We start from the raw sequence: 18,570 nt of genomic DNA, 5'->3' as shown, positions 1-18,570 counted from the left end.
TGTATTTTTGTAAAACAGCCAGTGAGTACTGTTGCTTGGACTTTCACAGTATGTAGGCCCTTGACAGATTAACAGTTACAAAATGGTACACTAGTTAGATGTACGTATGCGGTATGCACTGATGAGGGCAGAAAAATGTGCAACAATACGCCAAAAAAACTCTATCTTGTATCTAGACTTGTTACAGATACAAAATAGTAGACTGCTTTGATGTAGGTATGTGGTATGCATGTATGAGGGCAGACAAATGCATTACAGTCCGCTGAAAAAAACGTATTTTTGCACAGCAGCAGGGCACAACAGTGCACCACCACAAAAAAAAAACAGGGATTAAACTCTAAATTGCACTCTGTCACAGAGTGTTAAGAATGGGGTGCACTGGTTTTATACCGTCTACACACAATTATAAGCAGCAGATGATTTCTGGTGGAAAAAAAGCACTGAATTGCGCTAAAAAATAAGGTGATAAGGTGGTTCATAAAGTTTAGGAAGCTTGATGATATGTATGAGACTATGAAAAGCTATCTGCCCCTCTCTGATGAAATGCTCAATAACATGAATAGGAGGTTTATATATCGTAAGATCCTTCTCAGTGAGAACACCAAAGCACTGCACTTCTGTCTGTCTACAATACTGATGTGACAAGCAGTTGCCAGTGGTACACTGTGGTATAAGCAATTCAAACACACGCAGTCTGTCCTCTCTCTCTGAGTGCATGGATGAAATGAGCAACAGCAAGATGGCTGCCGATTATATAGGGCTGTGACATCACAGGGGTCAATGAATGCTGAAAGGCTGCATCTCGCATGTGATTCATGCCTACCTCCCTTCCAGCCGTACTTTCCCGCCCACCCATATACCCCTGCCCCACGTACTCACATGTGTAAAATGGAATTTAATGAAGCAATTCGCACGATAGAATCGTGGCGATATTTGCATTTGTTGCAAATCGAATATTTCATGAAATTCGTAACAAATTTGGGTTCGTCAGTTTCGATTCTCTCATCTCTAGTTGTGTCATCCATTATTATGCGCTTGTTTCCTCTTTTACATATTGCACCTTATTGATATACTTACCTTTGGTAACTCAGAGGAAAAGTGGGATTATTTAATGGCTATGATGTCTGCACTTTATTATACCATACTCATGTATTCCTTTTTTTCATGAGTCTATTGATGCACTTTATTCATACCTGTCTTCCTGGTGTTTTACCATTATGATCAGTTTTGATCTTCATTCTAATACTCATCTATGATCCCAGTCACTGCCTGTTAGTTCTTGTCCACTGGACTACCACTTCTGGATTGCCCCTTATTTTGTTTTTAATTGTTCTTATGAACCTTTTTTGTATTGTTTGCAATTTCATTGTTAAGCGTTGATCCGCTTAAACAGAATGCACAGCCTATGGAAAAGAGTGGTGCTTGTTCTGGAAAAAATGAAGACCCTTTCTATAACCTTAAAGGGTACTCTGCAGTAAACATCTTATCTCCTATCCAAAGGATAGGGGATAAGATGTTAGATCACGGGGGTCCCCTCCATTCCCCTCTATGGGAGGAGGTGTTATGCCGCCTCCCATAGACATGAATGGAGGAGGCATTGGATAACGTCCAGGCCCAGAGATCACGGGGGTCTCCAGCGGCAGGACCCCCACGATCTACCATCTTATCCCCTATCCTTTGTATAGGGGATAAGATGTTTACAGCGGAGTACCCGTTTAAACAAATCTTTTAAACTACTAACAACAGTGAAGAACATGTATTGTGATTCTTATACCTGAGAAAGTCTGGTGCTCTCACAATCATGTGCTGAAAATCTTCCAGTGATAGCTTTCCATCATTGTCTACATCAGCTTCATCTATCACCTTCTCACAAACCAGACACACTTCCTCTGGCGTTAATTCATTCCGTGTAAGCTTGTTCAGTGTTTTTTCCAGATCTGATTTACAAATGTAGTCATCATTATTGAAATCTAAGAAAATAACATAAAAAATGTTAGGGTTGCCTTTAGGGCTGTAGCTAACGATTATTTCAATAATCAATTAGTTGCCGATTATTTAATCTATTAATTGGAAAAAATATATCAAAATGCCAAAAAAGGGGTTCAGCTGATTCTACTTGAAAAACTATGTACAATGGCCATATTAAAAGTTTCTAGCATGTGATGTGACCAAACAGCAACAATTTTGGATTATTTTTTTTAAACATTATTAAGGATTCTGTACAGAAACCAGTGTAAATTTGATACTGCTGCATGGGTAACTGTAACTGGGTAACTATTAAAATAAAATGTTAATGATTCACTAATATTTTAATAGTTCAGACAGTTAGCCATGCGGCAGTATCAAATATGTAAAAAAAATTTTTTAAACAAATTACTTTTTTTGTATAGCAATAGGAAAAGGGGGAGCTAATTTTTACTGGGGGAGCAGTTCATTTACATTTTTTTTTTACTTTACTCTTTTTATATAGCACTCCTATACACATGGGGGTATGTGCAGACTGCAGAGCATTGCACCTGACCCAGACTCTGTAGTAATACAGACAGACACTTGGGTGTAAATGCTCTGCACATACCCCCATGTGTATAGCATTGTGTATGTAGTATATACACACTGTTATACACATAGTTGTTTGTGCAGAGCATTGCACAATATTGTCTGTACTACAGACACTAGGGTTACTCGATATATGAAAAAAATAGAAACACAAGAATAGCGCAACAATGTGCCATAAATGTGGTTTGCAGATAGAATGAGCGTGATGTAAAAAAAAAACCTGCTCACCTTGAGGTGTTATGCACTGGGCATAACACCATATAGCGCTTGGATCCCGGTGAATCGAGAATCGCTGGATTGAGGAGGTGCGGCTTACACTGTGTGGTTCTGTGGGTCCTGGACGTCTGATAACTGCGATTGGTAGAGGTCTCCGAGACACTAGTTCTCAGGGAAAAAAAATTCTGTGTACCAAAGCGCTCTCTCCTCTGGGTCCGCTCACTAGTTGGAGGTTCCGATCGTGGTCAAATGAAGAAATAGCCAGGCTCGATGGAGTTGGTTAAATAACTGTGGATATTATTTGGAGAAATCAGGATAACACGTTTCGAGGGGTGGGACTCCCTCTACGACAAATCCAAAGAATGACCATTTGATCTGACGAAGAGGGGGTCCCACCCTTTGAAACGCGTTATCCTGATTTCTCCAAATAAAATCCACAGTTATTTAACCAACTCCATCGAGCCTGGCTATTTCTTCATTTGACCACGATCGGAACCTCCAACTATTGAGCGGACCCAGAGGAGAGAGTGCTTCGGTACACCAAATCTTTTCCCCCTGAGAACTAGTGTCTCGGAGACCTCTACCAATCACAGACACTAGGGTAGTACATACACTGCTATACACATGGGGGTATGTGCAGAGTATTTGCACCCTAGTGTTTGCAGAAGACACTAGGGTGCAATGCTCTGCACGTACCTCCATCTGTATAGCAGTGTGTGTAGTACACACTATATACTAATACTGGCCCCACCAAGCTTACTATTGCAGACTGTAATGACAGAGACATACGCCACCCGTCTGTCACTATCTTCTTCCACAACGGGAATATTTGCAGCCCAGCTGACAGCTGCCCCCAGCAAGCCCCGCACCCTGTCACCGGGTCACTTACTCAGCTGTCCACTGCCCCTGGGGTTACTGATGCCCACTAGTGGCCAGGATCTGAGAAGTAGTCCCGGAGCCATGGCAACTCCCTGCGGGTCTCCAGCAGCTCGGTGTGCAGCTCCTGAGCTGTGAGCAGCAGCTGATCCCGCAGCAACAGCTTCGCAACCGCGTCCAGCGGCACCCGCCCGGGCTCTGGGACTGGGGTCAGGTACTGTTAACTTAAAGAGGGGTATTCCACCCCTAGACATCTTATCCTCCTATCCAAGGATAGGGGATAAGATGTCTGATCACAGGTATCCCACTGCTGCAGCCCCCAGAGGCATCAGCTCTCCAGAGCTAGGTTTGCTCCGTGGCTGTTTACTCACGATACAGGGACCAGCTGTTCGTGTTTTCATGGTTCCGCCCCCTCATGACGTCCCGCCACCTTAATGCAAGTCTATGGGAGGGGGCGTGGTAACAGTAACAGGTACGCCCTTGGTCCTTAAGTCCCAGGATGCGATTGGTTCTGGTGGGGTTAATGGGATTCTGCTGGAAATTCTGCGGTTGGAACATCTGCTGTGGAAATCACGATTCCGGCATGATTGTTTCAGCATAATGGCTTGGAAATTAATTGCTGTCTATAGAGACAGCACATATCCCTGAGGTATTAACGCAGGCATATTCTGCTATTTGCAGAGTGTCTGTCCATGTAATGATGAAATAAGATAATATAATGTTAATTTAGATGCAAAAATACAAAAAAAAAATTTTTTATGGTGTTCACTGTGCGGTGAAAGTGATGTTATATTTATTCTGTGGGTCAGTATGATTATGGCGATACCCATTTTATCTAGCTTTTTATGTTCTTTTTCCTTTACTGAGCTTGTGTTATCATTTTCCGACAGCCGAAACTTTTTTTATTTTCTGTCTGATGCCATTGAGAGCATATTTTTGGTGGGACAAGCTGTACTTTTTTGCGATACATGCTACCTTTTGATCTTTTTTATTCCACTATTTGCAGTAAAATTTGCAAATTTTGAGCTTTCTTTTGTGCGGGATAATTTACATTATAGCTTTATAGTACGGACGTGGCAATACCTATATGATTTGTGTTTTTTTTTAATGATAACACAGTGCTTTTATTGGAAAAGGGGCTTTTTTTTTTTTTTTTTTACACTTTATACTTTTATTGAAGAACCTTTTATTTATTTAATTTTTTTTTCACTTTTTACAGGTTATTCAGGGTGGGCCATTTATATGGATACACCTTAATAAAATGGGAATGGTTGGTGATGTTAACTTCCTGTTTGAGGCACATTAGTATATGTGAGGGGGGAAACTTTTCAAGATGGGTGGTGACCATGGCAGCCATTTTGAAGTCGGACATTTTGAATCCAACTTTTGTTTTTTCAATAGAAAGAGGGTCATGAGGCATCTGCGGCGGGACCCGCCACCGATCTCCTGAGCTGCTTGCAACAGAGCAGTAGATCGTCAGGACATATGCATACGCCCTATTGCGCGAACGTGTCGAGTGCTGGGACATATGCATACGTCCTATAGCGGGAATGTGTTAAGGCTTAGTTATGGCAACATGCGCTAACCCATGCTAACTATTCCAGCTCGCCCATTTTTAGGCTTATTCACACCAAAATAAAGCTGTATAAAGTATCCCTGGTTATTGGTATATGTCTGCTAGTGTTAATATGCACACGGAGGCAAGGGAATACGCCTTAGCTTCATCCCAGCATGCCAAAAATTATCCCTTTTTTGGGAGTAATAACAGATTCTTAGTCTAGCAAGTAAAAAAAAAAAAACGGCATGGATTTTTCCCAGCATGCCAAAACGTATCCCTTTTTTGGAAGTAGCAACCGGTTCTTAGTCTAGCAAGTGAAGAAGCCAGCATGGATTTTTCCCAATGTTTCAAAAATTATGCTTTTTTTCGGAGTAATAACAGGTCCTTAGTCTAGCCAATGGAAGAAAACGGCATGAACTTTTCCCAGCGTGCCAAAAATGTTCCCTTTTTTGGGAGTAGTAACAGAACTGGCGTTCTAAAATAGTAAAGACTGAAGAAGAAATAGCTCTTGTTTGAAAGCTGAAAAAAACATCCCTTTTCTGGGGATGATGGTTTGTGTATGTGTAGGCCTGGCTGGAAATAGGTTGATGGTGTATTGGTGTTACTAGTAGTAGCCCGCGTACAGTAGGTGGTGGCTGACTGATGTTAGGCTAGGTTTCCACTTGTTTTTTTTTCTGGCAGTTTTTGGAAAACTGCCACTGCAGTTTTTGAGCCAAAACCAGAAATGTATTCAAAAGGAATAGGACATATAAAGGAAGGACTTACACTTCTCCTCCCTGATGGATCCACTTCTGAATTTGGCTCAAAAACTGCATTGGCAGTTTTCCAAAAACTGCCAGAAAAAAAACCAAGTGGAAACCTAGCCTAAAAGGGATAATCCAGGAATAGAAAAACACACATAATTTCTTTCAAGAGCAGCCTGCCTCCAGGTTAGGTGTGGTTTTAAAAGTTTGCTCCATTCACTTCAATGGAACTGAGCTGCAGAACCACACCCAACCTGGAGAGGTTTTTGAAAGACATAAGCTCTGTTTTTCTATTCCTGGCTAACCCCTTTAATAGTGTACAGCATTAAATGGCAGACAGATGTCACTAGCGTACAGCATGAGATGGCAGACAGATGTCACTAGCGTACAGCATGAGATGACGGACAGCTATCACTATCGTACAGCATGGGATGGCAGACTGGTAGTGGCAGAAAGGTGGTAGGCTGGTGGCTAATTGATGTTACTATTGTACAGAATGAGATGGCGGAAAGAAGTTACGAGTGCACTGCATGAGATGGCGGACACATGTCACTGGCATACAGCATGAGATGGAGGACACATGACACTAGCGTACAGCATGAAATTGCGGACTGGTAAGGCAAGAAGGTGGTGAACTGGTGGCTAACTGTTGTCTATTGTAGAGCATGAGATAGCGGACAGATCTCACAAGTGGACAGCAGAGTAATACTGCCTAATTAGTGGCATCTGGCAGAGGAGGTTTAACTCCTTACGGACCAAGCCCATTCCGTCCTTAACCTCTTAAGTACCCAGGACGTATGGGGACGTCCCCGCACCCTGGGCTTTAAGGACCCAGGACGTCCCCATACGTCCTGGCGTTTTCCGGTCCCTGCCGCGCGCCGGGCAGAGATCGGAACTGGATGCCTGCTGAAATCCTTCAGCAGGCATCCAGGGCAAACGCCGAGGGGGGCCATGTAGGCCCCCCATGTCGGCGATCGCCGCAAATCGCAAGGGAAATCGCTCTTGCGATCTGCGGCGATACCGGGCTGATCGGGTCTCTGGGACCCGACCGCCCGGTAATTTCGCATGATCCCGGCTGTCACAGACAGCCAGGACCATGCTAAAGCATAGGAGTAAGGTGGCAAGCCTGCCACCTCCTCCTATTCCCTGCGATCTGTCGTTTAGTTAACCGACCAATCGCAGGAGGGGGGCGGTTACTTCCTCCCGTACTGCCCGTCCCCTTGAAGTCCGGAGAGGACGGGAGGAAGACCGGAGGACGCGGCGGGGGACGGAGGAGTGCTGGGGACCGGCCCCGGTACTTACCTCGTCCCCGAAGACCCGGATCCCGGCGAGGAAGATGGTGGCGGCGGCGACAGGTGAGTATATCTTCAGCCGCGGTCGGGCCCTTTACAGCAATGCACGTCGCCGTAAAGCCCTTGGCGTCTGGGCATGCTGGGAGTTGCAGTTTTGCAACTTCTGGAGGTCCACAGTTTTTGGACCACTGTGCCCTTCCAGATGTTGCAAAACTACACATCCTCAGCATGCCCTTACTGTCCAGGCATGCTGGGAGTTGTAGTTCTGTAACATCTGGCCCTTCAGATGTTGCAGAACTACAACTCCCAGCATGCCTGGACAGTTTTGGCATACTGGGAGTTGTAGTTTTGCAACATCTGGAAGGGCACAGATTGGGAACCACTGTATTAGTGGTCTGCAAACTGTAGTCCTCCAGATGTTGCAAAACTACAACTCCAAGCATGCTGGGAGTTGTAGTTCGGCAACATTTGGCTCTAAAGATGTTGCCGAACTACTACTCCCAGCATGCCTGAGAATGTTTGGGAGTTGTGGTTTTGCAACAGCTGGAGGCACACTGGTTGGGAAACATTGTCTGTTTCCTAACTCAGTGTTTCCCAACCCGTGTGCCTCCAGCTGTTGCAAAACTATAACTACCAGCATGCACTGAGACTGTGCATGCTGGGAGTTGTAGTTTTGCCACAGCTGGAGGTCCCCCCCTGTGAATGTACAGGGTACATTCACATGGGCAGGGGGCTTACAGTGAGTATCAGGCTGCAAGTTTGCAATGCAGCAAATTTTGCGCGGCAGCTCAAACTCGCAGCGGGAAACTTGCTGTAATCCCCGGCCCATGTGACTGTACCCTAAACACACTACATTACACAAAATAAAATAAAAAGTAAAAAACACTACATATACACATACCCCTACACAATAAAAATGAAAAACGCCTGGTACGCCACTATTTCCAAAATGGAGCCTCCAGCTGTTGCAAAACAACAACTCCCAGTATTGCCGGACAGCCGTTGACTGTCCAGGCATGCTGGGAGTTTTGCAACAGCTGGAGGCACCCTGTTTGGGAATCACTGGCGTAGAATACCCCTATGTCCACCCCTATGCAAATCCCTAATTCAGGCCTCAAATGCACATGGCGCTCTCACTTTGGAGCCCTGTCGTATTTCAAGGCAACAGTTTAGGGCCACATATGGGGTATCGCTGTACTCGGGAGAAATTGCCTAACAAATCTTGGGGGTCTTTTTCTCCTTTTACCCCTTATGAAAAGGTGAAGTTGGGGTCTACACCAGCATGTTAGTGTAAAAAAATAAACTTTTTACACTAACATGCTGGTGTTGCCCTATACTTTTAATTTTGAAAAGAGGTAAAGGGGAAAAAAGCCCCCCAAAATTTGTAACGCAATTTCTCTCGACTACGGAGATACCCCATATGTGGGCAAAAAGTGCTCTAAGGGCGCACAACAAGGCCCAGAAGGGAGAGTGCGCCATGTACATTTGAGGTGATTTGCACAGGGGTGGCTGATTGTTACAGCGGTTTTGACAAACGCAAAAAAAACAAAACCCCACATGTGACCCCATTTCGGAAACTACACCCCTCACGGAATGTAATGAGGGGTGCAGTGAGAATTTACACCCCACAGGTGTCTGACAGATCTTTGGAACAGTGGGCTGTGCAAATTAAAAATTTTGTACAGCCCACTGTTCCAAAGATCTGACAGACACCAGTGGGGGGTAAAAGCTCACTGTACCCCTTGTTACGTTCCTCAAGGGGTCTAGTTTCCAAAATGGTATGCCATGTGGGGGTTATTTTGCTGTTCTGGCACCATATGTGCTTCCTAAATGCGACATGCCCCCCGAGCAAAATTTGCTCTCAAAAAGCCAAATATGACTTCTCTTCTGAGCATTGTAGTTCGCCCGTAGTGCACTTCAGGTCAACTTATGGGGTACCTCCATACTCAGAAGAGATGTGGTTACAAATTTTGGGGGGTATTTTCTGCTATAAACCCTTGCAAAAATGTGAAATTTGGGGGGGAAACACACCTTTTAGTTAATTTTTTTTTTTTTTTTTTAAGTATGCAAAAGTCATGAAACCCCTGTGGGGTATTAAGGCTCACTTTATTTCTTGTTACGTTCCTCAAGGGGACTAGTTTCCAAAATGGTATGCCATGTGTTTTTTTTTGCTGTCCTGGCACCATAGGGGCTTCCTAAATGCGACATACCCCCGAGCAAAATTTGCTCTCAAAAAGCCAAATATGACTCCTTCTCTTCTGAGCATTGTAGTTCCCCCATAGTACACTTCAGGTCAACTTATGGGGTACCGCCATACTCAGAAGAGATGGGGTTACAATGTTTGGGGGGTATTTTCTGCTATTAACCCTTGCAAAAATGTGATATTTGGGGGGAAACACACATTTTAATGAAATTTTATTTTGATTTTTTTACATATGCAAAAGTCGTGAAACCCCTGTGGGGTATTAAGGCTCACTTTATTCCTTGTTACATACCTCAAGGGGTCTAGTTTCCAAAATGGTATGCCATGTGGGGGATTTTTGCTGTTCTGGCACCATAGGGGCTTCCTAAATGCAACATGCCTACCAAAAACCATTTTTAAAAAACGTACTCTCCAAAATCCCCTTGTCGCTCCTTCCCTTCTGAGCCCTCTACTGCGCCCGCCAAACACTTTACATAGACATATGAGGTATGTGTTTACTCAAGAGAAATTGGGCTACTAATATAAGTATACATTTTCTCCTTTTACCCCTTGTAAAAATTCAAAAATTGGGTCTACAATAACATGCAAGTGTAAAAAATGGAGATTGTGAATTTTCTCCTTCACTTTGCTGTTATTCCTGTGAAACACCTAAAGGGTTAAAACGCTGACTGAATGTCATTTTGAATACTTTGGGGGGTGCAGTTTTTATAATGGGGTCATTTGTGGGGTATTTCTAATATGAAGACCCTTCAAATCCACTTCAAACCTGAACTGGTCCCTGAAAAATTGTGAGTTTGAAAATTTTGTGAAAAATTGGAAAATTGCTGCTGAAATTTGAAGCCCTCTGATGTCTTCCAAAAGTAAAAACACGTCAATTTTATGATGCAAACATAAAGTAGACATATTGGAGATGTGAATAAAAATAAAAATTATTTGGAATATCCATTTTCCTTACAAGCAGACAGCTTCAAAGTTAGAAAAATGCAAAATTTTCAAATTTTTCATAAAATTTTGGGATTTTTCACCAAGAAAGGATGCAAGATACCACAAAATGTTACCACTATGTTAAAGAAGAATATGTCACGAAAAAAACTATCTCATAATCAGAATGATAACTAAAAGCATTCCAGAGTTATTAATGTTTAAAGTGACAGTGGTCAGATGTGCAAAAAATGGCCGAGTCCTAAGGTGTAAAATGGCTGGGTCCTTAACCCCTTAAGGACACATGACGTCTCCATTTTCGAGTCCTTAAGGACACATGACGTATGAGAACGTCATGTGTTTTACCGGCCCCCCGCAACCATTTGGAGCGGAGCCGGTGCCCGATGCCTGCTGAAATCGTTCAGCAGGCATCGGGGCATATCGCCCAGGGGGGTCAGAGACGGCCCCGAACAGCCAGACCCAGCAGGGGTGAGGTGGCACTGGTGCCACCTCACGATCGCCCTGATTCGTCGGCCGGATTACCGGCCGACCAATCGGGGCGCCTGCTGCGGGTGTCACTCCCGCAACCCGCTCCGCCCCTCTTCCGGAGGACGTAAGCGGGTGCGGGACATGCACCCCGGGTGCTGGGGACCCCGATCCCCGGCGTCAATGTTGGGATCGGGGCCCCAGGAGCAGCGGCGGCGGCGACGACGAGGGACTGACCTGTGCGGCTGGATCGTTGGAGGTGAGTGACAGCCTCCTGCTGTTGCTTAGCAACAGCTCCCAGCATGCAAAAAGGGCATGCTGGGAGCTGTAGTTATGCAACAGCAGGAGGCAGACCACCACAACTCCCAGCATTCCCTTATGGGCATGCTGGGACTTGTAGTTTTGCAACAGCTGGAGGCACATTCTTTCTATGGAAAAGTGTACCTTCAGCTGTTGTGTAACTACAACTCCCAGCTTGCACAATCAGCTAAAGTGCATGCTGGGAGTTGTAGTGGTGCATCTGGTGGTTGCATAACTACAACTCCCAGCATGCCCGTTGGCTGTCGGTGACTGCTGAGAGTTGTAGTTTTGCAACAGCTGAAGGCACACTGAGTTAAGTAGCAAACCAGTGTGTCTCCAGCTGTTGCATAACTACAATCCCCAGCATCCCCAGCCAAAATAGTATGCCTCCAGCTGTTGCATAACTACAACACCCAGCATGCCCTTCCGCTGTCCGTACATGCTGGGGGTTGTAGCTTTTGCAACACTGAAGGCACACTGGTTGCAAAACACTGAGTTTGTTACCAAACTCGGTGTTTCACAACCAGTGTGCCTCCAGCTGTTGCAAAACTACAACTCCCAGCATGCACTGATAGACCGTACATGCTGGGAGTTGTAGTTTTGCAACAGCTGGATGTTCCCCCCCCCCAATGTGAACGTACAGGTTACACTCACATGGGCGGAGGATTACAGTAAGTATCCGGCTGCAAGTTTGAGGTGTGGCTAAATTTCTGCCGCAGCTCAAACTGCCAGCGAGAAACTACTGTGAACTCCCCGTCCGTGCGACTGTACCCTAAAAACACTACTCTACACTAACACAAAATAAAATAAAAAGTAAAAAACACTACATATACACATACCCCTACACAGCCCCCCTCCCCTCCCCAATAAAAATGAAAAACGTCTGGTACGCCACTGTTTCCAAAACGGAGCCTCCAGCTGTTGCAAAACAACTACTCCCAGTATTGCCAGATAGCCGTTGACTGTCTAGGCATGCTGGGAGTTTTACAACAGCTGGAGGCACCCTGTTTGGGAATCACTGGCGTAGAATACCCCTATGTCCACCCCTATGCAATCCCTAATTTAGGCCTCAAATGCGCATGGCGCTCTCACTTTGGAGCCCTGTCGTATTTCAAGGCAACAGTTTAGGGTCACATATGGGGTATCTTCGTACTCGGGAGAAATTGCCTAACAAATTTTGGGGGGTATTTTCTGCTATTACCCTTTTAAAAAATTTAAAATTTTTGGGAAAACAAGCATTTTAGGTAAAAAAATATATATATTTTTTTACATATGCAAAAGTCGTGAAACACCTGTAGGGTATTAAGGTTCAAATTACCCCTTGTTACATTCCCCGAGGGGTCTAGTTTCCAAAATGGTATGCCATGTGTTTTTTTTTTGCTGTTCTGGCACCATAGGGGCTTCCTAAATGCGGCATGCCCCCAGAGCAAAATTCGCTTTCAAAAAGCCAAATGTGACTCCTTCTCTTCTGAGACCTGTAGTGCGCCAGCAGAGCACTTTTCACCCCCATATGGGGTGTTTTCTGAATCGGGAGAAATTGGGCTTCAAATTTTGGGGGGTATTTTCTCCTATTACCCTTTTTAAAATTGTAAAAATTTTGGGAAACCAAGCATTTTAGGTAAAAAATATATATATTTTTTTACATATGCAAAAGTCGTGAAACACCTGTAGGGTATTAAGATTCACATTACCCCTTGTTACGTTCCCCGAGGGGTCTAGTTTCCAAAATGGTATGCCATGTGTTTTTTTTTTGCTGTCCTGGCACCATAGGGGCTTCCTAAATGCGGCATGCCCCCAGAGCAAAATTTGCTTTCAAAAAGCCAAATGTTACTCCTTCTCTTCTGAGACCTGTAGTTCGCCAGCAGAGCACTTTTCACCCCCATATTGGGTGTTTTCTGAATCGGGAGAAATTGGGCTTCAAATTTTGGGGGGTATTTTCCGCTATTACCCTTTTTAAAAATGTTAAATTTTTGGGAAACCAAGCATTTTAGGTAAAATATATATATATATTTTTTACATATGCAAAAGTCGTGAATCACCTGTAGGGTATTAAGGTTCACTTTAACCCTTGTTACGTTCCCTAATGGGGGTCTAGTTTCCAAAATGGTATGCCATGTGTTTTTTTTTTGCTGTCCTGGCACCATAGGGGCTTCCTAAATGCGGCATGCCCCCCAAAAACCATTTGTCGCTCCTTCCCTTCTGAGCCCTCCACTGCGCCCGCCGAACAATTAACATAGACATATGAGGTATGTGCTTACTCGAGAGAAATTGGGTTTCAAATACAAGTAAAAATTTTCTCCTTGTTACCCCTTGCAAAAATTCAAAAATTGGGTCTACAAGAACATGCGATTGTAAAAAAAGAAGATTGTGAATTTTCTCCTTCACTTTGCTGCTATTCCTGTGAAACACCTAAAGGGTTAATACACTTACTGAATGTCATTTTGAATACTTTGGGGGGTGTAGTTTTTATAATGGGGTCTTTTATGGGGTATTTCTAATATGAAGACCCTTCAAATCCACTTCAAAACTGAACTGGTCCCTGAAAAATAGTGAGTTTGAAAATTTTGTGAAAAATTTCAAAATTGCTGCTGAACTTTGAAGCCCTCTGGTGTCTTCCAAAAGTAAAAACTCATAAATTTTATGATGCAAACATAAAGTAGACATATTGTATATGTGAACCCAAAAAAAAATATATTTTGAATATCCATTTTCCTTACAAGCAGAGAGCTTCAAAGTTAGAAAAATGCTAAATTTTCATTTTTTTCATCAAATTTGGGGATTTTTCACCAAGAAAGGATGCAAGTTACCATAAAATTTTACCACTAAATTAAAGTAGAATATGTCACGAAAAAACTATCTCGGAATCAAAATGATAACTAAAAGCATTCCAGAGTTATTAATGTTTAAAGTGACAGTGGTCAGAATTGCAAAAAAACGCTCCGGTGCTTAAGGTATAAAATGGCCTGGTCCTTAAGGGGTTAAGGGGTTAAAGGGGTACTCCGGTGAAATATATATATATTTTTTTTTTAAATCAACCGGTGCGAGAAAGTTAAACAGATTTGTAAATTACTTCTATTAAAAAATCTTAATCCTTCCTGTACTTATTAGCTGCTGAATACTACAGTGGAAATTCTTTTCCATTTGAAACACAGAGCTGTCTGCTGACATCACGAGCACAGTGCTCTCTGTTGACATCTCTGTCCATTTTAGGAACTGTCCAGGTTAGAAGAAAATCCTCATAGTAAACATATGCTGGTCAAGACAGTTCCTAAAATGGACAGAGATGTCAGCAGAGAGCACTGTGCTCATGATGTCAGCAGACAGCTCTGTGTTTCAAAAAGAAAAGAATTTCTGCTGTAGTATTCAGCAGCTAATAAGTACAGGAAGGATTAAGATTTTTTAATAGAAGTAATTTACAAATCTGTTTAACTTTCTGGCACCAGTTGATTTAAAAAAAAAAAAAAAAAGTTTTTCACTGGAGTACCCCTTTAAGGACCAGGCCAATAACATTTTTGCATTTTCGTTTTTTCCTCCTAGTCTTCTAAAAATCGTAACTCTTTTATATTTTCATCCAAAGACTAGTATGAGGGCTTGTTTTTTGCGCAACCAGTTGTCCTGCATAATGACATCACTCATTCTACCATAAAATATATGGCGCATCCCAAAAAATATTATTTGTGAGGGGAAATTAAAAAGAAAGCCTCAATTTTGCAAATTAGAAGATTTCGGAAGATTTCGTTTTCACGGCGTACAATTTATGGTAAGAATGACGTGTTCTTTATTCTGTGGGTCAATACAATTAAAATGATACCCATGATTACATACTTTTCTATTATTGTTGCACTTGAACCAAATTAGTATGTTTAAAATCCTTCTATTTCATATAAGCGGTGGTATGAGGGCAAATTTTTTGCGCCATGATCTGTACCTTTTACTTATACCACATTTATGTATTTAAAACTTTAATACATTTTTTTAAATAAAATCTCACAAAAGAGCAGCAACTTTGCGTTTTTTTTTTTTTTTTTTTTTTACATTCACGCCATTCACTGTACGGGTTCAATAACACTATATTTTAATAGTTCGGACATTTACGTACGCGATGATACCAAATATGTGTATACATTTAGTTTTTTTTACACTTTATGGGGGTAAAATGCAATAGAGGACAGTGCACTGTTACAAATGAATCTGGATAGTTTGGGGGTTTGGGCTGAGAAGTGTCAGATGAGGTTTAACACTGATAAATGTAAGGTAATGCACATGGATAGGAAAAATCCGGGATGGGGTTATATATTAAATGGGAGCACACTTGGGACGACTGATGTGGAAAAGGACTTAGGGGTCTTAATAGTAAACTTAGCTGCAGTGACCAGTGTTGGGCAGCTGCTGCCAAGGCAAATAAAATCATGGGGTGCATCAATAGGGGCATAGATGCCCACGACAAGGAAATAATTGTACCACTGTACAAATCACTAGTCAGACCACACATAGAATACTGTGTACAGTACTGGGCACCAGTGTACAAGAAAAATATAGTGGAGCTGGTGAGGGTTCAAAGATGGGCAACCAGAGTAATACGGGGAATGGGAGGACTACAGTACCCAGAAAGATTATCAGAATTGGGGTTATTTAGTTTAGAAAAAAGAAGGCTTAGGGGAGACCTAATAACTATGTATAAATATATCAGAGGCAGTACAGAGATCTCTCCCATGATTTATTTATACCCAGGACCGTATCTATAACAAGGGGGCATCCTCTACATTTAGAGAAGGAGGTCATGGGGAACTCTGTAAAAGAGTTCAAAAGGGGTCTGGATGCATTTTTGGAGAATAATTACATTGATGGTTATATATAATAGATATTTAGGGACAGCATGTTGATCCAGAGATTTATTCTGACTGCCATACCTGGAGTCGGGAAGGAATTTTTACCTCTAGTATGAGTTTTTTTTTGCCTTCCCCTGGATCAACTCAGTAGGGACTCCTTAGTAGTGTTGAGCGGCATAGGCCATATTCGAATTCGCGAATATTCGCGAATATATGGACGAATATTCATCATATATTCGCGAATATTCGCATATTCGTTATATTCTCGTTTTATTTTCGCGTATGCGAAAATACGCACATGCGAAAATTAACATATGTGGAAATTCGCATATGCGAACATTAGCATATGCTAATTTTCGCATATGCGAATTGTCGCACGCCAGTCTCACACAGTAGTATTACAGCCTTCTTTACACCACACAAGCTGGAAGCAGAGAGGGGTGATCACTGTGATGTGTACTGTGAAGAAAAAAAAACAAAAAAAACCCGAATATTCGTAATTACGAATATATAGCGCTATATTCGCGAAATTCGCGAATTCGCGAATATGCGATATTCGCGAATTATATTCGAATTGCGAATATTCGCGAGCAACACTACTCCTTAGGGATATAGGTTGAACTAGATGGACTCTGGTCTTTTTTCAACCTTATGAACTATGTTACTATGAACTATGTTACTAAAATGGGAGAAAATGACATTTAACATTTTTAGTAAGGGAGGGGATTTTTCAAATTTTTTAAAACTTTTTTTTTATATACTTTTTTTACATTCATTTTTACACTTTAATAGCCCCCATAGGGGCCTATTTATAGCAATCCTTTAATTGCTAATACTGTTCAGTGCTATGTATAGGGCATAGCACTGATCAGTGTTATCGGTCATCATCTGCTCTGGTCTGCTTGATCTCAGACCAGAGCAGAAGACCCATTGAAGGTGGCAGAGGCAGGTGAGAGGACCTTCTGCGGGCGATAAAATCATAGATATTTCTGACCGCACTGCCCCAGATGCTTTGATCTGTATTGGTCACGGCATCTGAGGGGTTAATGGCAGACATCAGCGTGATCGCGATTAAAACAATACCAATGATAATATACTTTTCTATTACTGTTGTGCTTTAAAAAAAATCGCAAACTGTTTAACCAAATTAGTACGTTTAACCCCTTAAGGACATAGGACGTATGAGTACGTCTTAAGTCCGGTCCCTGTCTATAACGCGGGGTCCCGGCGGGACCCCGCGTCACAGCTGAATGGTCCCGGCACCTATTCACAGCCGGGACCAGCAGCTAATAGCGCACGGCCACGATCGTTCGGCCACGCGCTATTAACCCTTCCGATGTGGTGCTCAAAGCTGAGCACCGCATCGAAAGTGAAAGTAAATGCTTCCCGGCTGCTCAGTCAGGCTGATCGGGGTCATTGCGATAAAATCGCGATGCCCCGATCAGCTATCCGGAGAGAAGAAGGTTCCAACCTTCTTCCGTCGGCGTCCCGGCTCTGATTGATTGCTCCATGCCTGAATTACAGGCTGGAGCAATGAACCGCCGATTACACAGCTTGTTGCAATGCAACAGCAAGGCAACAATCTGTGTATGCAATCAGCCATTGCAAGCTCATAGGTCCCTATAGGAGCTATGAGCTCGCAAAAAAAAAAGTGTAAATAAAAAGTTAACCCTTTCAGGTATTCCCTTCTGGATTAAAAGTTTAAATCACCTGGCATTTCCTAGTAACAAAATAAAACAGTGTAAATAAATATAAAAATAAACATATGTGGTATCACCGCGTGCGTAAATGTCCGAATTATAAAAATATATCGTTAATTAAACTGCACGGTCAATGGCGTGTGCGCAAAAAAATTCCAAAGTCCAAAATAGTGTATTTTTGGTCTCTTTTTATTTCATGAAAAAATGAATAAAAAGTGATCAACAAGTCCGATCAATACAAAAAGGGTACCGCTAAAAACATCAGATCACAGCGCAAGAAATGAGAACTCATACTGACCCATACGCAGTAAAATAAAAAAGTTATAGGGGTCAGAAGATGACAATTTTAAAAGTATAAATTTTCCTGTATGTAGTTATGATTTTTTTCAGAAGTATGACAAAATCAAACCGATATAAGTAGGATATCATTTTAATCGTATGGACCTACAGTAAAAAGAGAATGTGTAATTTTTACCGAAAAATGTACTGCGTAGAAACATAAGGCCCCAGAATTTACAAAATGGCATTTTTTTAAAATTTTGTCTCACAATTTTTTCCCATTTCACCGTAGATTTTTGGGTAAAATGACTGATGTCACTACAAAGTAGAATTGGTGGTGCAAAAAATAAGCCATCATATGTATTTTTAGGTGCAAAATTGAAAGGGTTATGATTTTTTAAAGGTAAGGAGGAAAAAACGAAAGTGCAAAAACGGAAAACCCCCTGGTCCTTAAGGGGTAAATCCCCCTATTTTGAAGACCTATAACTTTTTCATTTTTCTGTATAAGCGGCGGCATGAGGGTTAATTTTTTGTGCCGTGGTCTGTACTTTTTATTGATACCATATTTGCTTATATAAAACTGTTAATACTTTTTTTATAAATTTTTTTGG

At 42.3% G+C, this 18,570-nt stretch overlaps 1 protein-coding gene across 2 annotated transcripts in view; it reads right to left on the bottom strand.

Annotated features, from left to right (window-relative positions):
• The window catches only part of CIB3 (calcium and integrin binding family member 3), a 122,554-nt gene that overhangs the window by 17,516 nt on the left and 86,468 nt on the right, over positions 1-18,570 (bottom strand). For both annotated transcript variants that reach the window (XM_056551990.1, XM_056551991.1), the window contains exon 5: positions 1,775-1,970. In XM_056551990.1, the coding sequence (XP_056407965.1) occupies positions 1,775-1,970 (196 nt within the window). The remainder of the gene's footprint in view (positions 1-1,774; positions 1,971-18,570) is intronic.

Source organism: Hyla sarda, chromosome 1 (genome assembly GCF_029499605.1).
Source record: "Hyla sarda isolate aHylSar1 chromosome 1, aHylSar1.hap1, whole genome shotgun sequence".
NCBI classification, from domain to species: Eukaryota; Metazoa; Chordata; class Amphibia; order Anura; family Hylidae; genus Hyla; species Hyla sarda.
Note: the sequence above shows the minus strand (reverse complement) of the source record. Positions and strands in the feature narration are given on the sequence as shown.